Here is a 23,552-nt window from a genome sequence, read left to right on the forward strand (position 1 = left end):
TATTACATTACACACTTTATAAATACAATTAAAACATGTCTTCTTTGGTGTGCCCTGGCTATTATGTAATACATACTTTTTTATTGCTGGATTTGTTGAGGGTCATCTCAAGGGCCACTTAAATTTTGTCACTATATCAAGAGGGCTGGATGTACTCTCAGTGCTTCACATGCAAACATGATAAGTAGCCCTCAGGAGGCACGGAACAGGATTAGACTGGACATAAACCCACAGCAGGCACTGCCATGGGACTAATTATACTAATATGAACTTAGACTCGGTTTGACCACTAATTATTGTAAACAGTCCCAGCTCTAGGAACATGCATCATTAGTCTTGGTCTCTGTTGTAGTGATGTTTGTCTCAGTTTCTTTTGTTTTCCAAATACTAACATGAAACATTTCCCTTGACCTGCTAAGGACAGTGACCTTGAAAAACAGCTTAATGGTGTAATTCTCTACCTGGGGAAACTGTCAATAAAAGAATCAACATTTATTTTATATAAAGGACAATAAAAAAAATACTCAAAATGTTTGAGCACTAATAGAAACAATTGTATGGTTTTGTTAAGAGGCATTAGAGAGATTTTTATTCACTGTTGTTGCTGAGAATTAAGGCAAGGCAAGGCATGTGTACTTATATAGCACCTTTCATACACAACAGTCATTCAAAGTGCTTTACAAATTAGAAAATACAAAGAGAAGTCAAAATAAAAATAAAAAAGATGTTAAAAATAACAATATAAATGGAAATAAAAAATAAAATAAGAATAAAGCATGAATAAAACATGATTCGAACATAATTAAAGCAATATGTTTAAAATGAGGACAATTAAAAAAATGAATAAGAATAAGAGTGCCGTTACAAAATAAAAGTTTGCGAAGCTGCGGTATTTTAAACTGAGCTGAATGCCTGATCAAACATGAATGTTTTCAACCAGAAATATTGTTTAACCCCCTGGAGTCTGAGGCCTTTGTTCCCAAAGTGCTACAAATGCTTTTGTTCAACATAAACTCTACAACAATGCTACAACAATATGAAAGTTGTAAATGTGTCAGGAATTGATATCTGCTCCTAAAACAGATACTGCAAAAACCTATTGTCAAAGAAGCTATTATAATGTGAAAAACACAGTGTAAACATTTCTAGTTAAGACTAGTTGAAACTTCCTAATCACAGGTGGTAGCTAAATGTTGTTAATTTCCCTATGACTGACTGAAACATACCTCATTTCTTATACTTCTTTTGACTTTTTGTTAGTTTACTTGAACTTTTTTTCACTTTGGTTTAGTTTTTAGTTTTAGTTTATCTTTGTTCAGTTTAATTTAACTTTGAGTTTTTCCAACTTCATTGGAATGAAAACAAAAACACTGTTTTGTTTAGCTGTATAATAACAAATATAAAAGCACTGAAAAGATACATAGATTTTGGTTAGGTAGTGGTTCACAAATACAAAAAAGTCATGTAGTCGACAAGATAGAGGAACCAAGGCTTGCTGTAAAATCCACATTCATCCTGTAACATCTGTTTAATGTCATAGGGGAACAACCACGCCCAGAGGTCATTGGTCCAAAGATCCCAGGAGGCTGAAACTCCCCTCAAGGAATAACACGCCACCTTACCAGGTAGTGGGGAATCCAGTGCTGCACAGCCCATAGTGATGATCTCTGTCACCCGCTGTCACAGCCGCTGCTTAGAAAGTGGATAATCAGGATTATGATGCCAAATAAGTCTGATTGATGGACAGCCTCGATCTCTAACACATAAAGCTTAAGTGCTCGTAAAGAGCACAGAGCCAAACGTTAGCTGTCGGGCTCATCTTGAAGGCCCGTCAGACTCATAGGTTGATTCAAGTATGGCAACAAGACTTTTTGCAAGAAGGTTGAATTAGACCAAAGGTTATCGGCAGAATAGTCGGCAGGTGGAGCCAACAGGGAAGTTTGTTGACTCATTCAGCAAAAACTACTGCCAACAGAAGGCAGTCCTGAATGAAACCCATTTCTGTTCTGCTTGAGGTACAGGTTTCAAAGGGCTATGGGTAGCCCTAAGAGGTTGATGCTGCCTGGTGGATAGAGCTCAAGCATGCTCCATTATGTTTCATACAGCTGGAACACAGTTTAGCATGGTGTGCACCAGTGCGCCTTTTAATCCAGTGCGCCTTATGTATTAATTCTACCAGTCAAGTATTCAGGAGCAATAAAGCCACTCCACTGAATTGCAGCGTTATGCAGGAGTTTCAGTATAGTTCTTCAGTACAGGAGTAGCATTAACATTAGCCGCTAACCGCTATTTCCCCATTCAGAGGTGAGAATTATGAACCTGTTGCCTGCTGCTAACCCCTGCTAGCACTACTGGAGCAGCATTACCCGCTAACTGCGCTAAACACAAATTCTTAAGCAGTTAGCTGCTAATGCTAATGCAATTCGGGAATCTAAGCTTACTGTAAATAAACGGAAGAGCTTTACTCACCCAAGGGTGAGTCCAAACATGAGAAGGTCCAAACAGGAGAACTTTGAGCTAAAACCTTTGATCCTGTTGTGCAAATTACTTAAAAGGACCATGTGCTAGCGTGATGAGTATATGGAAACATGCACCCATAAGCTGAGTGTGTGTAGGTTAAACTGGCATCTGCCAGCTTCTGGCTGGTCGAGCTGTGTCTAGGCAAGGCATGTTTGGCAGATAGGGTTAACCATGGTGTGAAACAGCTGCTGCCATGAGTGCTAGCAGAGGAAGATCGGTGGTAAAACACAGAGAAAAATAAAAAAAGCCAAAGTAGTCCAATATTAGGGCAATAAAAACAGCTGCTCAAAACAATGAGACAACAAGACATGCTAAGAAAACCAGGCCCTGTCCAGTTTATAAGTGTTCTGTGACGAACCATGTCCATGTGAAAAAGCCACCAACAATTACCCTCTGTGTCTGACCCTGCAGTGAAAAAGTGGCCTCATGGACCCTTGCTCAAGCCTTTTTTTTATTGGATGCTTGTCAAAATTTCATGAAACCTTCAAGAAATCTGGTGAATTAAAATGAAATAGTTTGACACAAAAATGTAGAACATTTATTGTGTGCATCAGAGGTTCCCAACCTTTTTCAACTTGCATCCCCCTACATTACCACATCATGTCCATAACAGCAATCAAAGTAAACTTCAAATCTAAACAAATACAGCACAACAATCAAATAAGACATGAAGTGAGCCATGACGGCCAGAACTCCTGTGAAAAGCGACCAGACACACCAGATTTTAGAATTAATATATTAGGCTTAGCAGGGATGGTCATTCCAGCATGCTGGTATCGTTAAACACAGTATTTTGACTTTCTCCACTCAGAAATGCTTCTGCTTTCAGTTTAAATCAAAATAATATGGACTGCCACTTTAAATAATAGACTCAAAATGCTTCAGGAATCTTTTGTTGTGAAAATTCAGTTTTGTTGTTTGAAAATTCAAACAATCAAAAAAAGTTTTGCTAATTCACCAGCTAGCTTTGTCAGTTACGTAACTGTAGTATGCCAGACCAATCAACAGCCCCCATAGCAGTACCACGTGGGAACATAGCCAGTTATAGTTAGAGCCACAGATGCTTAAAAGACTTTAAGCGGAAGATTTTCTCTGCCACACTACAGTTCTTCAGAATCTTTTACAATTATGATGAAAATAATCAACTTTGATTTGTTCAGATCTGAGTTCTGTTCATTTACATACATTCAGCAGAAGACTGTACATGACAATTTACTATGTCAGAATGTTTGAAATAATAATATTATATAGTGCTATGAAGTACTAAAGTACTATTCTAAGGACTGCCTTTAAATGTGCACCGGATAATGTCTATTCCAATAAGTTAAGAATAATGGTGAATGTTTCTGTTCACAATATTTCATTCACCCAGTTTAAACTGAATGGCTTTTATGCTTTGGGAGAATGGAGGCCTTTTCTGTTCATTCCCTTTTTTCTGATGTTTGTAATGTCCATCATAGGAAATTCTGTGCTGTTGTATGTAATAATAGCGAACAGGGCTCTGCATTCTCCCATGTTTGTACTGATTGGACTTATGGCAGTTGTGGATTTGGGAGGGCCCATGTTTTTTGTGCCTCATTTGCTGCTTAGTTTTTTATTTGACTGGAATGGAATTTCTCTTACAGGTTGTTTGATACAGATGTTTTGCATTCATTATTCTGGATCATGTCAGTCTACACTGTTGTTATGTATGGCACTGGATCGTTACTTTGCTATATGCAGACCACTGCTTTATCATAAAGACATGGAACTCTCCAACATTTTAAAATACATGATAGTGCCATTAATGAGAAATGCCGTCTTAGTGATCACTATGATTGTTCTGGTTGGAAGGCGGTTTTACTGTTCAACAAATGTGATAGATCACTGTTTTTGTGAGCATATGGCAGTGGTTAACTTGGCATGTGATGATATTTCTATTAACAACTTGGTAGGACTTTTAGTTGCTTATGTTGTAGTAAGTTTAGATTTTCTTTTGATCATTGTGTCTTACGTAATGATATTCACCTCTGTATCAAAATCTGGCACAGGCCATTATAAGGCTTTGCATACTTGTATTACTCATATAATGGTCATCACATCTACTTTGACTTTTACCTTAATAGCTTCTATGTCCCATAGAGTTAAAAATGATTTCTCTCCAAGCAGCCGTACATTTTTTAGCACAATGTACTTACTGTTCCCCAGCTGCTGCAATCCAGTAATTTATGGACTGAGAACAAAAGAAATTCGACTCCAACTTTTAAAATTAATAAAACAACAAAAAACTGTACCCTTGTAACATGAATCCATAGTCTGTAGCACAGTGGTTGGGAGTGCTATTCTAACCAGAACGTTTGAACTGATAGTGTTTATATTTTGTTCTGCATTAAAAAAATATGTACTAGTTGAGCTAGCTGTGTTATGTCTATGTGAATGCAATGTATAGTGGTATGCAAAAGTTAAGTGCAACTGATTTACAACAGGCATGCAATTAAAGACAATTAAAAACATTTTTTCAACATTTTTTGTATTTTACAATTTTAGGGGGAAAAAAGGAGCATCATGCAAATCTCTTGATACTTTGAGTTGGACAAGTCTGGATACCTTTATATGAGTTCTCATAACTTTTACCACAATGCCAGACCTAAACACTAAACAAATCTGGTAAAGTTATGTATTTTTCACAGTTATTTTTAGGACAGGCCAGTTGATGCAAAATTAAAACAGTTAAAAAAAAGTTTATTGTCAAGATATCCTTATTTAATTTACAGCTATTCACCACCACCGAAGTTATGACCAGGGTGTTCAAACCTTTGAATGCCACCAAAATTAGTAATAAGACATATGCTAAGCTCTATCTCACTTAAGAGGACTAATGTAGTGAGTGGGGGGTTAATGTAGAGTTTTAGTTTATCTTTGTTCAGTTTAATTTAACTTTGAGTTTTTCCAACTTCATTGGAATGAAAACAAAAACACTGTTTTGTTTAGCTGTATAATAACAAATATAAAAGCACTGAAAAGATACATAGATTTTGGTTAGGTAGTGGTTCACAAATACAAAAAAGTCATGTAGTCGACAAGATAGAGGAACCAAGGCTTGCTGTAAAATCCACATTCATCCTGTAACATCTGTTTAATGTCATAGGGGAACAACCACGCCCAGAGGTCATTGGTCCAAAGATCCCAGGAGGCTGAAACTCCCCTCAAGGAATGACACGCCACCTTACCAGGTAGTGGGGAATCCAGTGCTGCACAGCCCATAGTGATGATCTCTGTCACCCGCTGTCACAGCCGCTGCTTAGAAAGTGGATAATCAGGATTATGATGCCAAATAAGTCTGATTGATGGACAGCCTCGATCTCTAACAAATAAAGCTTAAGTGCTCGTAAAGAGCACAGAGCCAAAAGTTAGCTGTCGGGCTCATCTTAAAAAAAAGATGTATTAAAAAGATGTATTAAAATTAGTAATAAGACATATGCTAAGCTATATCTCACTTAAGAGTACTAATGTAGTGATTTGAAAATTGCTTTTCACCTTAAAAAATACCTATATTCCAAGTCATTGGCAGAACATGTATTATTATTGCTATACAACAATAAGATAACTGATGTTGCTGTGTTTTATGTTATTTCTAAATCATATCAGGTTGCTGATAAAAGAAGATACTTCTAAAAATATGTTTGTGGACAACTTTTCTAATAAACACATTCAGATATTGCTGACACAAACATGCAAAACACACGGCTTGTCTAGTTTCTGTACAGGAGTAATGGCGACTAGAGTAAAAAAATGAGCCTATTGGCTTCATTCTTAATGCCACATGCAGGCTAGAGTGGTATAAACTCCCCCAGCATTGACCACCACCACAGGGCCCTATTTTTCAAACATTAAGGCAGCAGAGAATGACCAGAACAGATGTCTTTTGCTCTGAACATTCACTCAGACAGAGGCTGATCAGTGACTTATGGGAAAAGCGTCCTAGATTAATGAAACTCTAACTCTTCAAGAGCTCCTGCAATGGCCAAAGCTTTCTGTGCTAGAGCTTTCTACCTTAATGTGACACTCGTCTGCTTCTGGCTGATGTAAAATATGATGTATTCTGCTCCCTTGACATTCTGGGCTTTGACAACTTTTACCCTCTGAAGCAGCTAACTGTGCAAAACAGCGTCAATCAATGGTGAGATTCCTTAGCATAGGTTTAAGCAATTATGGTAATATTGTATCTGAGAGAATTAGTTTAATAAAGAAATAAATTGTCTAAAAAAGCCTATTAAACTTAAAAAGGCACAAACCAGCTGCTGCAAAAATGAAAAACAAAAAAGACTAATTTAAGCATCTGTCCTAAATAATCTGCCAGGCCAGCCTCTGCCTTTCTTTGATCAAAGTCTTTATAGGGAGGTCTGTTCATTCAGTGTACATCTTTGCAATTCTGTCAGGTAGTTACTTCCAGTCACACAAAACCATGCTTTGATCTATGAACTGGGAGAGACCAAACCACTTGAAATTGAAGGCCAAGTTTTAAAAATAAACATATATTGTAATTCACTGATGGAATCTGATGAAATCTTAATGAATAACTTGCTGCTGAAAAGTATGGGGAGATCATGTTGCAAACAGCTGGATGGGATTTGATCCATAAGTAGACGGCATGCTGAGCTTTGAGATGGGAGGTTGTCAAGTTTCACCATTGTCGAGTTTCAGGTGTGGGACCAGTTCCATTCATTGTGGGTCTGGTTATGTCCAACAGTTAATCTGATCTGATCTGACAGGCTTGAACGGCCTCAGGATATTTTGTTGTGAAAGACCCTGAGACCCTGTTTTTTCTAATTTTTATCCCCTTTTCCCCAATTTACAACTACCGTATTTTTCGGACTATAAGGCGCACCGTATTATAAGGCGCACGATGAGTGAACGGTCTATTTTTAGTGTTAGTCCATACACAAGGCGCACTGGATTATAAGGCGCACTAAATGAAACTTTATTTATATCAGTAACAATAACTCTGAGCAATAAATCCTTCACAATATCTGTGAAAAATAACAACATCTCTGAGCAATAAATCAACAAGCACAGCAAGTACGTATTACTCCGCGACGCTCCTGACAACGGTAGCCGCAACGCTCCGACAGACCATAATATTATGTTGAAGCACAGTAAGTACGTATTACTCCGCGAGGCTCCTGACAACGGTAGCCGCAACGCTCCGACAGACCATAATATTATGTTGAAGCACAGCAAGTACCGTATTACTCCGCGAGGCTTCTGACTATAATAGCGTGTTGTGCCGAATTCGGTGAATAAAACGGTTTTAAAACAGAGATAAAGATTGGATAAGTTTCATTTCTGGATGAAGTGATTTCCAGCGCTGTTTGGATATAACTGTGGATTACAGGTGACTGGATTGATGGATTCTCTTTAGTCTGGACGCGTTTTGAAGGTAGGACCTGTGGCTGAGCGCGGGTGTGTGTTCGGGGGGTGGCGGCAGTGACCGGAGGTTACCCCAGGACAAAAGGAGAGCCTTTTATTACTGGAAACATGCGCTCTGATGCAGCTCTAATTCATGAAACATACATCCTACAGTAAAAGCACAGTTCTGGAATCCGGAGAGCCAGACGGTTCGAATGGTGTATGACATGACCGCATTCGATGAAATATGGACGAACGATAAACGCAAATATGAGAGTTATGAATTATTAAAATCATAACCAAGGCATATTTCGCCCTAAATGTTTATTTTCTGAAAGGATATTCCGCTAAATAGGCTAAATAGCTCAAAAGCAGAGATTCTAAGCTTTAAAATGGTATATTGGATGTCTATATTGAACCTGTAACTGTTCATAACTATTCAGAAACACAGCCAGTTATGAAATATTAAATATTTCTGGCCCGCCGGTGGGCCAGCGCGTGTTAAGAGGTTAACTTTACTTAGAAGTGGGCGCTAAAAAGAAACAGTTTGTGCTATTACCCCAGAACGGGTGGAAAGGAAAGTTTACCGGCACCTTGTTCTGGCCACGGAGCTACAGTGGAAACTAGCTACCCTGAACCACAGCCGAGAGGCAGTACGGCAGTCAAAGGTAACCGCGCGCTAGCCCAAGAGGGGGATCTTTTTCTGACGTGGGTGAGGAATTCTGCACAACAGAGCGCCGTGTACCACATAAAAATCGAGGTCAGTAAACACAAGCAAAATCCATACACAAGGCGCACTGCATTATAAGGCGCAATGACGATTTTTGGGAAAAAATAAGTATTTTAAGTGCGCCTTATAGCCCGAAAAATACGGTAATTAAGACTCCCCTTCTCACTAGTGATGCCCTAACTCCAGGAGGGTGAAGACTAGCACATGCCTCCTCCAATACATGTGAAGTCAGCCACCGCCTCTTTTTGAACTGCTGCTGATGCAGCATTGCCAAGTAGTATCAAAGCGCAGCGACTCAATTCCGATACATCAGCTCACAGATGCTTTGTTCTGATCAACACCACCCTCTTTAGTGATGTGGGGAGAGAGTGGCATCTACACACCCAGAGAAAGCAAGGCCAATTGTGCTCTCTCAGGACTCCGGCAGCTGATGGCAAGCTACATGAACAGAATTCGAACCAGCGATCTTCTGATCATAGTGGCAGCACTTAGTCTACCACTTAGAGCCTGTGAAAGATCCTGTTTTCATAATTTCATAATTTCTCTCAGACTCATTAAAACACAATAATACTGGAGTGACTAGTTTGCAAATTTGTCAGCTTTGTCAGTTAAGTGACTGTATTATTCTAGTCTACTCAACATGGGCGTGGTAGTGGGGGGAAAAGTGGACCTGACTACCCAGGGCCCGAGTAGGGAGAGGGGCCCATGAAAATCCTGATTTTTTTTTCGCTCACTTTCCTTTGTTTACTGGCATGGATAGGGGCCCATTAACATAGAGGGTGTACAGGGCCCAGAATTTGCTGCTACACCCCTGCTACTCAACAACCCCCCAGCTGTAAAAAAAACACTAGTTTACATTAACCAGGCAAATGATTAGTATATAGACTAGTGTACGTGCATAACATTAAAATGCTAAATAACATTAAAAGGCTAATCATTTACCCATCCTCTCCCAAATGATTTTTTGGAAACAAAGTGACGTTTGTATGGAGGATGGTGAAATGCACCTCACGAGAACACCATTATATGAAGAGCTACAGATGCTTATAAGCCCTTAGGTTTTAAGTCTGTCACACTACAGCCTACTGCTGCTGTTCACCTGCATCTTCATTAGCGTATTTATAATGTGTATATAATCAACTTTCATTTTTACTCATCTCTGTTCCATTCATCTTGCATACATACAGCTGGAGATCACATGGAGAGCACATGACAATGTACAATGCTGTAATGTTTTAAATAAACAATAGTACTAAATAGTGCTATAGAGTTTAAGGATTGTATTTAAATTTGTACAGGATAATGTCTGTTCCAATAACTTGAGAATTATGCTGGATGTTTCTGTGCAAAACATTTCATTCACCCAGTTTAAACTGAATGGTTTTTATGCTTTGGGAGAATGGAGACGTTTACTGTTCATTCCCTATTTTCTAATGTTTGTATTGGCTATCCTAGCAAATTCTGTGCTGCTGTATGTAATAATAGCAAACAGGGCTCTGCATTCTCCCATGTTTGTACTGATTGGACTTATGGCAGTTGTGGATTTGGGTGCACCAGTGTTTTTTGTGCCACATATGTTACTCAGCTTCTTATTTAACTGGAATGGGATTTCTCTTACAGGTTGTTTGATACAGATGTTTTGCATTCATTATTCTGGATCAAGCCAGTCTACTCTGTTGTTATGTATGGCCCTGGATCGCTACTTTGCGATATGTAGACCTTTGCTTTATCATGAGCACATGGAACTCTCCAACATTTTAAAATACATGATCATGCCATTAATCAGAAATGTCGTCTTAATAACCACAATAATCTGCCTAGCTGGAAGACTCTCTTACTGTTCAACAGATGTTATAGATCACTGTTTTTGTGAACATATGGCATTGGTAAACGTGGCATGTGGTGACACTTCTATCAACAACTTGGTAGGACTTTTGTCTGCTTTCATAGTAATAACTTTAGATTTTCTTTTAATAATTTTTTCCTACATAATAATATTTACCTCTGTTCTAAAATCTGGCAAGGCTAATTATAAGGCTTTAAATACTTGCATTACTCATATAATTGTCATCACATTTAGTTTAATTTTTGCCTTAATGGCTTTTATGTCCTACAGACTTAAAAGTAATTTGTCTTCAAACAGCCACGTATTTTTGAGCACAATGTACTTATTGTTTCCAAGCTGCTGCAATCCAATTATTTATGGACTGAGAACAAAAGAAATAAGACACCACATTTTGAAATTGATAAAACACAAAAAAACTGTGCCTTTCTAACATCATTATGTTTAGTTTTCTGCAATGTGATTTATTTAACAAATCATTTTTAATTGTTACTGCTTATATTTGTATTGTATTGATGCAATGTAACACAAAATGTACCAGATTAGCTGTGGTATGTAAAACTTCAACATTTTATATTTAGTATATCAATTTTGTAATTTATAATTTTAGGGTAAAAAGAAGGAAATGCCAGACTTATAAGAATGTGTTAAACTAAAATTATTGTTAGGACAGGCCAGGTGATGCAATGTTCTTAAAAAAAAAACTTTCATAGATATCTAATCAAAATGATGCTAAAAGAAACTATTGTGTGACCTTCAGGAAGTTTTTATCAAGTTATCCTTTATTTTAGTAGCTATTCACTATCACAGAAATTATGACTGGGGTGCCCAAACTTCAACATGATATTGTAGTTAGTAATAAAACATATGCTGTGCTGTCTTATGTCAGAGAACTAATATTGTAATGCGTTTTATTTAAAAAATTTCTTTGTACATTAAAGATTTACACATATATATATATATATATATATATATATATATATATATATATATATATATATATATATATATATATATATATATATATATATATATATTTACAAGTCACTGGGAGGAACATGTATTATTATTACACATCAATACTATCACTGATGTTGTAATGTGTCATGCTGTTTATTTAAATTTTAGGTAAAAAAAAAAAAAAAAAGGAAGATAGTGGACACCCCTTCTAATGAAATCCTTCAGATACTTTAAGTTGCACCCATAGCTGACACAGATGTGCAAATGCACACAACACAAGTTATGTAGAAGTACAGGCAACAGAACGGGACTTTCTGGAGTAGAAAAATATGAACCTATTTTTGCTATGCCTAAGGGAAGGTATGGGCTAGAGGGGTATAAAGCTGCCTGAAAGAGCTGAACACTTTTTAAGCAGGATGAACTCTTTTTAATACCCTAATTGAAGAGCAAAATGCATTATATAGCATATATCTTTTCTGTGTTCTTTTTTTTGGTGCTCTGTCTTTGACATTTCTTTTTAAAATTAATTGATTTTAAAGGGAAATGTAGACAAGAGAGTAAATTTAACTGCATTGTATAAGCAGGGCTTACCAGTGCATGCATAGGAGCTTATGTTTCTGCTGCCTAAGGGTGCTGAACATAGACCAGCATTTCAGCACTAGGAACAGCAGCCATCTTTCTTGTTGAACAGAAACGCTTGGGCCTTAAAGACTGGTGGGGTCAACTCATCACCACAGGGCCCCCATTTTGCATACATTAAGGCAGCAGAATAGGACCAGACCAGATGTCTGTAAAGAAAAAGAAACATGCCTAAAGCACCACCTCTTAATCCAAAATCCTATTGAAAATATCACATACAGCTCTGGGAAACAAATTGTGAGTTTCTTTGATTTAACCAAATTGAAAACCTCTGGAATATAATCAAGAGGAAGATGAATGATCACAAGCCATCAAACCAAGCTGAACTGCTTGATTTTTTGAACCAGGAGTGTCATAAAGTCATCCAAAAGCAGTGTGAAAGACTGGTGGATGAGAACATGCCAAGATGCACGAAAACTGTGATTAAAAACCAGAGTTTTTCCACCAAATACTGATTTCTGAATTCTTAAAAAACTTTAATAAAAAATATGAGTATGATCTTGTTTTCTGTGCATGATTTGAGGTCTGTAAGCTCTGCATATTTTTGTTATTTTAGCCATTTTTCATTTTCTGCAAATAAATGCTCTAAATGACAATATTTTTATTTGGAATTTGGGAGACATGCTGTCCGTAGTTTATGAAATAAAACAACAATGTTCATTTTACTCAAACACAAACCTATTAATAGCAAAATCAGATAAACCGATTCAGAAACTGAAGTGGTTTCTTAATTTTTTTCAGAGCTCTATTTTAAGATTCAGACAAACCCTATCATCTACTCCTAGACTAGATTCGACTAGACTACTACACCTCTTCATCTTGAGGTTTTCCTTCTGTACTTTACTGACTCAAACTTGCATCTTAATATACCTAGTGTGAATGTTAACCATACTCAGTCCACCCCACAGTCTATACTATTTGGATTACAGTCAGCTTCAATGTGCTGGAATTTGAGCATAGGTTATATATTAATTTTGCGATTATACAAAATCCGCCACCACAACTTTCTCGAAGCAATGCACACTCAATGCGATGACGTCAACTCCCTTCCTGAAGACAGGCCTGGGTCTATTCCATTACGCATCCCTGCTCCCCTGCTCCCTCATTCCTCTGCTGGTTTGGATCTTTTAACTGATTCGAAATACTTAAACTGGATTCAGTGGTCTTAAAATGGATATAGTGCTACTCTCACAGGACTCTGATCTTTAAAGAGCTTAGCTTTCCTCCAAAAAAATAGATGAATTTGAAATTGGATTAAGTCTGAACCCCCACACTTTAGGCCAGGCAACATGGCATTAACACCTCTGGCATGGCCAGGTCTCCTGAGGTGAAAGTACATACTGTTATTAATTTAAATGCTGGACATTCAGTTGGATATTTAAGAAAAGCACAATGAGTTTGTCTGTAACTATGAGACCTCCAATTCTCATCATGTAGCCATTATTTTAAATATAATACACAATGTTCTATTTCTTTCTTTTGGAATATTGTTTTATTGATTGCATGCCTATTTAGGTCACAATAAACCTTTTAATCTGTAATAATTGCCTTGTTATATTGTTTCTAGTAGGCCTAGGAGTCTAAGAGGAGTTTTTAGACTTTCATAGTCACATAGTGAGTTTCACTGGGTGCTACACCACACTCTTAAGTACTGAAAGAAACATAAATATTGAGTGTTATGGTCTGTAACTGCTAATATAGACTAAAGTTCTGGACCACTGAACATCTCAACCCAGTTGCCGGGCTGTTTTCACATGTTATGGAGTATTGTTAGGCTATGCTACAATCTTAACCTTTGAGGGAAACAGATAAGGAATCAGATTGCTTAAAATTAATCTCAATTAATGTACTTTAAAGATGGTACATGCAGTAGAAAGACAAAAGACAAGGCCTGTTGGCTCTCCCCTACAAGGGTATATGTATCAAAAGCAGGAAAAATGGATTGGCACAAAGACCTGAGTCACTCTGATAGGGGTCAAATTGTGATATTTGGACAACTTTGTTCAGAGAATCACCAAAACATCAGACTGGACTTGTTTTTTTTGTGTTTTTTTTTTTTTTTGTTTCTGGTACACAGTGGTCAGAACCTACATTTATAAATCAGTACATCAACAGAAATCTATGTATAAAACAAACTGATGTTTTAAAAAGATGTGCTTGTGAGTTGAGAAAAAAATGAGATGATTTTTTTTCTTCCTCTTTTAGTTCACAGGCTGTGACTGCTGTTTGGTGAATGGTGAAGGTTTGTTGCAGTCACACCTCATGGGAACATATCATGTATTTAGAGCCAGAGAAGCATAAAAAGCCTTCACTAAACATTTAGGAATGAGCTCCTCACTGTCCTGCGGCAATCAATATCTATTGTTAATCAGATACATTAACACGAATTATTAGGAATTATTGTTATTTTATTATACGTTATAGTGCTTTAACTGAATGACATATCAAGCTGAATAATCAAAGCGCTGTGTTTATTTTCTGCATTTGCTTTCTGCAATGTTCTGTTTTTATTTCTGAATTTGAAGAGAAAATTTGAATTTGAAGTTAGAAAACCATGCAAAATATTTCATTTACCCAGTTTAATCTGAACGGCTTCTATGTTTTGGGAGAATGGAGGCCTTTCCTTTTCATTCCCTATTTGCTGATGTTTATATTGGCTATTGTAGCAAATTCTGTGCTGTTATATGTAATAATAGCAAATAGGGCTTTACACTCACCAATGTTTGTACTAATTGGACTCATGGCAGTTGTAGACTTGAGTGCACCCTTTATATTTGTACCTCAGATGCTGCTTAGCTTCTTATTTGACTGGAAGGGAATTTCTCTACCAGGCTGTTTAATACAAATGTTTTGCCTCCATTATTCTGAATCGTGTCAGTCCACGCTGTTGTTATGTATGGCACTGGATCGTTACTTTGCGATATGCAAACCGTTGTTTTATCACGAGCACATGCAAATCACCAATATTATAAAGTTCATTATAGTGCCGTTCATCAGAAATGCAATCTTAATCACCACAATAGTCTCTTTAGCCGCAAGACTGACCTACTGTTCGAATGTGATAGATCATTGTTTTTGTGAGCATATGGCCCTGGTTCACTTGGCATGTGGTGACACTTCTATTAACAGCATGGTTGGACTTTTGACTGCGTTTTTAATACTGATTGTAGACTTTTTTTTCATTGCTGTGTCTTATGTAATCATATTCACCTCTGTTCTAAAATCTGGTTCCACTCATTTTAAGGCTTTGAATACTTGTATTACTCATATAATTGTCATTGTGTTCACTATAACCTTTGCTTTAATTGCTTTTTTGTTATACAGAATAAGAAATAATTTCTCTCCGAGCAGCCGTGTCTTCCTGAGCACAATGTATGTGCTGTTTCCAAGCTGCTGCAATCCTATCATTTATGGGCTGAGAACAAAAGAAATAAGACACCACTTTCTGAAATTATTTAAAAAGATAAATATCAGACCCTTGTAACCTGTCATTGATCGTAGCACTTGTCTGGACTTGGTATATGTTATATTAATAACAACATTTTAAAAATAGATTATTTGAGCAATAACTATGAAGCTGCAATGTAATTTTAAAATGTAACTATAATAAATATCTGTTTCTGAATACCTTCTGTATATGTATACTTAGAACTTGTATATGTATATTCTATGGATTTCTGGGCTGTTTTACTGAAAGCCTGATTAAAATTGCACTTAAATGTATTAACTGTTTGAATTTGATGTTAAAGGTGGTTTAAAGTTTATAAATGATAAATCTGTGCTAATATATTATATATTTATCCATTTCAGTTGTACAACACATTACATTATTATTATTAGAGGTCAAAGTTTGAAATGTTTGGAAACTTGACTAGTATTTATCATCTTCTTTCTATCTTTCTCTTCTTTTCTTTTCTCTATTACTCTCAAACTATAGATCCTTCCCAGCTGAGAAATAAGATAACATCAATTGTTCTTCTTTCATTTCATAGATTTTTAAATGATTAATGTGGTAATGATGTATTAATTATTCTAAATTCAACAGGAATAATACAAATATTACATTTAAAAATTTAATTTCAACATCGTCTCCTAATAAGCTATCTGTACTTTGTAAAGCTTACAGAACATTGTTGGGTCTAAAATTCTCCCACAGTAGATGTAGTAGGATATAGATATGTTATGACCAGGGACAGAGATTTGTGTAAACTGTACAGGTCCTGTGTTTACAAGGCTATCATTCTTATTCTGGGTTAATTTATAGATTAAGATAATCAAACACAAAGTTCAGTTTGATTATAGACTAAGTGAATATTGTACACAGTGCAAGTCAATCATAATATGAATGTAAAACCGACAGTCTGAAAAAATGATTAACACAGAAAATCAGGAGAATTAACTTAGCTAGCATGATAGCGTTAGCTTACATTTAATTTACCACAGAACTCACTCAATTCTTTGTGAACAAAAATCAACTTATAAAAGTTTAGAAAATGACCCAGAGTAAATGATTTAGGATGGATAGATAGCTGAACTTTTGAATAAATGTTTTTTTTTTTTGTAGTGTTAGGTTTTGTCATGATGATATAATGTTATGATGACCTGTTCAAAATAACAACTATCAATAACTAGACAATAGTTGAGTTGCTATATCCAGGAGTTTATTGTAAATGCCTTGTTGAATAAACTAAACTGGTTTTGGATCTACAATGATTAAAAAAAAAAAAAAAAAAGTCATCTGTCATTTTCCCTCACAAATAACTCTGAATAAGAGACTTTACCATTAATCATAGAATCCATTACTAATCAATTAATTTGGTTTATATCCGACAAATATTTTAGGTGCAACAAAGATAAAATGAAGAATGCTTCATGTGGCTATTATAAACATATATTAGTTAATGAGATAATTTTTGCCATTTAGCTGCTAGAACCAAACACAGAAAAGAAATTTGTAGATAAATAAACAGTATTACACTACCATGTTTGGCCGATTTTTGTGGGCCCTCTTCTTCTTGACTAAGGGCTGGAAAGGGTTTTGTAGCTGTTTTCATAAGCATATTTCTGAAGTGCTGACCCTTTTTAGATAAAAGTTTTGGTTAGTGATGGTTAGACAAACAAGCCTTAATTTGTCTTGTTCATTTATTCGATTTTAATTGCTTAATAATTGCTTAATTGTTTAAAATAGTTTAACTGGCTGACAAAATAATTTAGTAATATTTCTCATAAACAGGGCCATTTGGTTTGGAATAGCTGTTTTCCTTCAATAATATGATTACTTATTTATTCAGGTTGTCTTTGTCATATAAACGTTTCAATTTGTTTGAAGATTAAGTGTGAAAGAAAGTAAAGCAGAAAGTAACCATTGTTTTAGTGAAAGGTAATTGTTTGAGAAATTACACCTCATGGGAAAATACCGGGTTATATTTGGAGCCGCTAGAGATGCACTTCAGCATTTAAGTGTACGAACAGCTTTTCTCTGTCCCACTGCCATCAACAGCTCCTGCAAATCAAAGACTAAGAATTGTATTGTATCTGTGTATTATCTGTACAGGCTGAAGTGGTGTTGGTTACACATGGTCACTGGAGTTCTAACATATAAACCAATGACACATCAAGCTGAATTTTGGATTTTGTTTTGAGGTGAATAGTGCCTGCACAAAAAACGAAATTGAGGAACATGCTGGATAGTTTTGTGCAGAACATTTCATTCACCCAGTTTAAACTGAATGGCTTTTATGTTTTGGGAGAATGGAGGCCTTTCCTGTTCATTCCCTATTTGCTGATGTTTATATTGGCTATTGTAGCAAATTCTGTGCTGCTGTATGTAATAATAGCTAACAGGGCTCTGCATTCTCCCATGTTTGTACTGACTGGTCTCATATCAGTTGTGGACTTAAGTGGACCCGTTCTTTTTTTACCTCAGATGTTGTTTAGTTTCTTATTTGACTGGAATGAGATTTCTCTTCTGGGTTGTTTAATACAAATGTTTTGTATTCATTATTCTGAAACATTTCAGTCTACAATATTGCTGAGTATGGCACTGGATCGTTACTTTGCTATATGCAGACCTTTGGAGTATCATAAGCAAATGCAAGTATCAAACTTTTTAAAATACATGATAGTGCCATTAATCAGAAATGCTGTCTTAGTTATATCAATGATCGTTCTGGCTGCAAAACGGTCTTACTGTTCAACAAATGTTATAGATCACTGTTTTTGTGAGCATATGGCATTGGTTAACTTGGCATGTGGAGACATTTCTATGAACAACTTGGTTGGACTTTTGACTGCTTATCTTGTACCAGCTGTAGATTTAGTTTTCATTACTGTGTCTTACATTATAATATTCACCTCTGTACTAAAATCTGGCAAGGCTCATTATAAAGCTTTGAATACGTGTATTACTCATATAATTGTCATCATATGTACCATAACGTTTGCCTTAATGGCCTTCATGTCCTACAGAATAAGAAATGGTTTCTCTCCCAGCAGCCGTGTCTTTCTTAGTACTATGTATATACTGTTTCCGAGTTGCTGCAACCCAATCATTTATGGACTGAGAACAAAAGAAATAAGACACCATATTATTAAATTATTTAAACAGCTAAAAATTATTCCCTTGTAATTATGCTGGGTTGTAGCACTGTGATTGGAAATATTATGTTCACATGGCCAATCTAAACTTCTAAAATCTTCTATTTGGGTTTTTTATAAAATATAAGTCATTAAAGCCTTAGCTACTGCTGAGCAACGTGATGGAGTACTAAAATTGCATTATTAAGGGTTGCATTTGTGTGTGTGTTTTTTTTTTTAATAGTCCAAATCAATGATCAATGATTTTGCTAAATTCGGTTGGAAACATTTGTTGCTCACTTTGATGAACTAGTTTTGAAAAATAAAAACTATTAAATCATTTGCTGCTCACAATTAATGGTACAATTCTTAATAGGCTTGAAATGATGTTGCTGCCTGTTTCTGGTGGAAGGAGCCAGTGCATTTTTTAAATGTTTAAAGTATTTTACTATTATGATAAATTACATAAAACTATGTGACAATAGGCTTGTCTGAAAATATTGTATTATATAGTGTATTGAAAATACACTTACCCTCCACAAGCTAAATTACGAAAAGCAATTAATAATAAGTTTGTGCTCCTTAGTGGCAGGGAATTTAGATAGTTTACCTTATATTACTATATTACTTACTATATTACTTACTTATTTTGTCGTAGTTTTTTAAAATACTGAAGTTAATGAAGATTAAAGAAACAAAAATTCAGTGCAATTTTTTTTTATTGGAAATTACACTGTTACACTAATACGATGGATCAGCATTAGCAACACTCCAAGTCCTTTCTGTGCTCAAAACCACATACTCAGACTGCTATTACTTGTACTGTTTTTAAATTGTGTTGTGTTGTGACCTAAATCACATATGTATCCATATTAAATACCACCACCAGCACCTGAAATTTTAAATTAGTAACAATTGTGAATACCAGAATCTTTTAAATTAAGCCATTACATAAAAATGCTGATTTCTACTACAGTATATAGCACAGTTTTAAGTGTGTAAACATCATCCATTCCTATTCATAATACATACAGTGGTACAGTGGTATGAAAAAGTATTTGCCCCCAAAAGATTTATTTTGTTTGTGCTTTTTTTGTCATACTTTTTTTGATTATCAAACTAACTTTAATATTACACAACGTTAACCTGAGTAAATAGAAAGATATAAATAATTTTATTTCTTAAAGAAAAAAACTATCCAAACCAATCTAGCCCTGTGTGAAAAAGTATATAACTTGGTTGTCCTTAGCGGCAGCAAATGCAAGCTTTACTGACAACTTGCATTGAGTCTTTCACATCTCTGTGGAGGAAAATTCAGTCCACTCTTTTTTACAGAATTGTTTTATTGTGTTCAGACACATTGGAGGGTTTTCAGGAATGAACTGCCTGTTTAAGAAATTTAGACATTTTAAAGACTTTGACAAGGCCGCTCCACAATCTTTGCTTATTTTTTTCTTAAGCCATTCATAGGTGGTCTTGTTTTTCTGCTTTGGATCATTGTCCTGCTGCAGAATCCAAGTAAACCTTAGCTTGAGGTCACGAACAGATCGCCGGACATTCTCCTTCAGGATTGTCTGGTAAACAGCAGAATTTCTGGTTCCATCTTTTACTGCAAGTTGTTCAGGCCCTGAAGCAGCAAAGCAGCCCAAGACCATCACACTACCACCACCATGTTTTACGTTCAGTATGATGTTCTTTTTCTGAAATGATGTGTTAGTTTTACGCCAGATGTTACGGGACACACACTTTCCAGAAACTTCCGCTTTTGTCACGTCAGCCCACAGAACATTAACCTAAAGTCCTGGGGATCATCAAGATGTTTTTGGTTTGGAACTCTCCCATAGAGAAAATTTTTGACCAGTCCCTGTTTTATTACTGAATCATTAACACTGACCTTAACTGAGGCAAGTCAGGCCTGCAGTTATTTAAATGTTGTTCTGGGTTCTTTTTGTGACCTCCTGGATGAGTTGTTCATGCCCTTTTGGAATAATTTCTTTCAGCCAGCCACTCCTGTGAGGGTTATAGCCTTAGAAATTACTTTTTCCAGACTGATAGATCATCCATTACTTTATTTTCTCATCTGTTTTTGGAGGGGGGGGGGGTGTCAAAAACAAAACAAATCTGTAAGGGGACAAATACTTTTTCATGCCACTGTATAATCCTATACATAAATAGGTGAATGTAGCAGGTAGTGTAAAACCATGACTTGATATTGGGATCCTACGACATTTGGGTTTGGGTATGGAGGCCTTCTGGTACTAGAGAATATTCCATAGTACAGGTTTTCCCTAATATATCACTATTGCTACCACTAAAAATGCTATTTTAGTCCATTTTAATGGTGCTACACTAACAAATCTCGGGCATACGCAAATAAAATTGACTGGCAGGTGCTGGAGTGCAAAAACCTGATGTACCCTTGTTCTGTAGAGTGGCAACTCTGAGTAACAACTTATGTCAGCTTAATTTAACAATTTTACTGCTGAGGTGTTGTTGAAGAGTTTAATGCTGATTGATGTTCTCACAAATAGCTTGTGGTTGAGGGCTAGGATTTGGAAATCCGATGTTATAATCCAACTTGCAAAATGCAAGAAATAAAACAATCAGAAAATAAAGAAAATATTTTTTTTTTCATTTTTTTCTGAAATGCCGATTGTAAGGGGCAGAGATGAAAAACAAAAATTGCAAAGCTGGATGAAAACTTAACATTAACACCACCTGCCTAATACTGAGTAGAAGCCCTTTGTGAAGTCAATTAAACAGATAGAATTATTCGAGGCATTGATTCCACAAAAACCTCTGATGGTGTCCTGCAGTATCTGGTACCAAGATGTTAGTAGCAGGTCCGTAAAGACCTCACTGTTGTGAAATGGGGCCTCAATGGATCAAATCAATGAGCCTTAGGTGCCCATGATCCTGTTGCAAGTTCACTGGTTGTACTTTCTTGGATCACATTTGGCAGGTACTGACCACTGCATATCAGAAAATATCTCCTGCTTTTTCACATTTACCTCAGGAACAAACTGTTCACTTGCTGCTCAATATGTAGATCCCACCTCTTTACAGATGCCACTGCAGAAGAATATTTTAAATATTTTCACTTCACCTGTCAGTGGTGCTAATATTATGGCTGGCTCATGTACATTGCAGAAGTGAACACTAAGCAGTTCTGTGTGAAAAGCTAGTAGAAACAGCTCATAGGATAACCTCATGGGAAGCCAGTAGGGTGTATATTATAGAGACGGAGACATGCTGAGCATCTGTGTGTCTGATATTATCATTACCATTAGCATCCTGAATGAGCGGCTATATAAGAGGAGTGGGATTTAACATGTTAATTCTAAAAAGTGGAATATTTTGCCTTCTTGTATGTTCTCTTTGAACACTGAACATTTTATTTCACACGAATAGCTTTATTTAAAATATACATGTTTATACAGAATTTCTTTAACATTGTTGTTATCTAAAATCGTTGTATGTACGTAACGCATGAGAAGAGCAAGAAGTCTTTTTTTGATTTGTTTCTTTTTCCCTAGCTGGGTTGATAACAGCCCTCTAGGTGGATTTAGATGCTCACATACACCCTTTAACAGAATAAAAATTCTTTCTTTAGTAGTACTGATCGAATTCAGCACAAAGCAAGTGCTTCTTTTAAAAATACATGTTCAAGTAATGATTGTATGAGAACACTGACCAGTATGCAAAGTGTTCTTGAGCAAAATACATCATTCATAGCATTTAATCTAAACGGTTTCCATGATTTGGGAGAATGGCGACCCTATTTATTCATACCTTATCTTCTAATGTTTTTATTGTCTACAACCTCAAACACCGTTCTCATATACCTGATTGTCTCTCAGGCAAGTCTGCATACTCCGATGTGTATATTAATCGGTTTAATGTCCTTGGTGGACCTCTGTCTGCCAATATTCTTTGTTCCAAACATGCTGCTCAGCTTTTTGTTCAACTGGACTGAGATTTCTCTTGCTGGATGTTTAATACAGATGTTCTGTATTCACTGTGTTGGTACATTTCAGTCTACTTTACTGGTATGGATGGCTCTGGATCGGTTCTTTGCTATTTGTAAACCTCTGTATTATCACAAATTTATGCAGATGCCCAACTTTCTAAAGTTTACTATTTTTCCAATTATTAGAAATATACTGTTAATTACAACAATGGTCTCTAGGGCTGGTAAATTATCGTTTTGTAAGACTAATGAGATTGATCATTGCTTTTGTGAACACATGGCACTGGTTCAGCTGGCATGTGGAGACATTTCTGTTAACAACCTGTTAGGTCTTTTGGCTGCATTTCTCATAATAACTGCAGACTGTCTTTTTAGTACAGTATCATATTTCATAGTAATCGCTTCTGTCCTGAAATCAGGGAAGTTTCACTTTAAAGCTATTAACACCTGTGTTACTCATATAATTGTTATGACAGTTGCTATAACATCTGCCTTAATTGCTTTTATGTCATACAGAGTAAGAAATAACTTCTCCCCCAACAGCCGTGTCTTTCTGAGCACAATGTACCTGCTTTTCCCAAGCTGTTTCAACCCGATTATTTATGGAATAAGAACTAAAGAAATAAGAGAACAGTTTCTGAAATTTATTTATCAAATGAAGGTTTTTCCAAAGTAATCCATTAATATGCACTGTATCATATTATACTGTGACAATGCAATATGTTGGCTACCAACTTACAGTTATAGAGTTATTTAAAACATAATAAGAATCACAGTTATGCTATTAGTTGACATTTTAAATTGTAATGTGTAAACTTAATAAAAATTAATATAAACACCATTTAAATAAACATCATTAATTATGTCTAGAGAGCATCAAATTCAGTCATTGTTCCTACACTACCTGGGGAAATCTGAACATGGAA

General features: G+C 36.0%; 5 protein-coding genes across 5 annotated transcripts; all 5 read left to right on the plus strand.

Annotated features, from left to right (window-relative positions):
• Positions 1 to 3,634: 3,634 nt before the first annotated feature.
• On the plus strand, positions 3,635 to 5,221 carry LOC103038408 (olfactory receptor 52K1-like). Its single transcript, XM_007236913.4, has one exon. It carries the CDS (start codon positions 3,854 to 3,856, stop codon positions 4,799 to 4,801), a length of 948 nt encoding a protein of 315 aa, XP_007236975.3. The 5' UTR covers positions 3,635 to 3,853; the 3' UTR covers positions 4,802 to 5,221.
• A 4,495-nt stretch (positions 5,222 to 9,716) lies between these two features.
• On the plus strand, positions 9,717 to 11,423 carry LOC103033573 (olfactory receptor 52K1-like). The gene has a single exon (XM_022685462.2). The coding sequence runs from the start codon at positions 9,967 to 9,969 to the stop codon at positions 10,912 to 10,914; it is 948 nt and encodes a 315-aa protein (XP_022541183.1). The 5' UTR covers positions 9,717 to 9,966; the 3' UTR covers positions 10,915 to 11,423.
• A 3,059-nt stretch (positions 11,424 to 14,482) lies between these two features.
• On the plus strand, positions 14,483 to 15,803 carry LOC103038093 (olfactory receptor 52K1-like). Its single transcript, XM_007236912.3, has one exon. It carries the CDS (start codon positions 14,635 to 14,637, stop codon positions 15,562 to 15,564), a length of 930 nt encoding a protein of 309 aa, XP_007236974.1. The 5' UTR covers positions 14,483 to 14,634; the 3' UTR covers positions 15,565 to 15,803.
• Positions 15,804 to 17,535: 1,732 nt separating this feature from the next.
• Positions 17,536 to 18,838, plus strand: LOC103037781 (olfactory receptor 52K1-like). Its single transcript, XM_007236911.3, has one exon. It carries the CDS (start codon positions 17,761 to 17,763, stop codon positions 18,706 to 18,708), a length of 948 nt encoding a protein of 315 aa, XP_007236973.1. The 5' UTR covers positions 17,536 to 17,760; the 3' UTR covers positions 18,709 to 18,838.
• Positions 18,839 to 22,247: 3,409 nt separating this feature from the next.
• LOC111196232 (olfactory receptor 52K2-like) lies at positions 22,248 to 23,347 on the plus strand. The gene has a single exon (XM_022685463.2). It carries the CDS (start codon positions 22,337 to 22,339, stop codon positions 23,300 to 23,302), a length of 966 nt encoding a protein of 321 aa, XP_022541184.2. The 5' UTR covers positions 22,248 to 22,336; the 3' UTR covers positions 23,303 to 23,347.
• Positions 23,348 to 23,552: the final 205 nt, after the last annotated feature.

The sequence above is a fragment of the Astyanax mexicanus genome, chromosome 18 (genome assembly GCF_023375975.1).
Source record: "Astyanax mexicanus isolate ESR-SI-001 chromosome 18, AstMex3_surface, whole genome shotgun sequence".
Lineage (NCBI taxonomy): Eukaryota > Metazoa > Chordata > Actinopteri > Characiformes > Acestrorhamphidae > Astyanax > Astyanax mexicanus.

What these genes read in the sequence shown, in the direction of transcription:
- LOC103033573 (XM_022685462.2), top strand. Translation starts at nt 9,967, where the DNA reads ATGCTGGATGTTTCTGTGCAAAACATTTCATTCACCCAGTTTAAACTG.
- LOC111196232 (XM_022685463.2), top strand. Translation starts at nt 22,337, where the DNA reads ATGAGAACACTGACCAGTATGCAAAGTGTTCTTGAGCAAAATACATCA.
- LOC103038408 (XM_007236913.4), top strand. Translation starts at nt 3,854, where the DNA reads ATGGTGAATGTTTCTGTTCACAATATTTCATTCACCCAGTTTAAACTG.
- LOC103038093 (XM_007236912.3), top strand. Translation starts at nt 14,635, where the DNA reads ATGCAAAATATTTCATTTACCCAGTTTAATCTGAACGGCTTCTATGTT.
- LOC103037781 (XM_007236911.3), top strand. Translation starts at nt 17,761, where the DNA reads ATGCTGGATAGTTTTGTGCAGAACATTTCATTCACCCAGTTTAAACTG.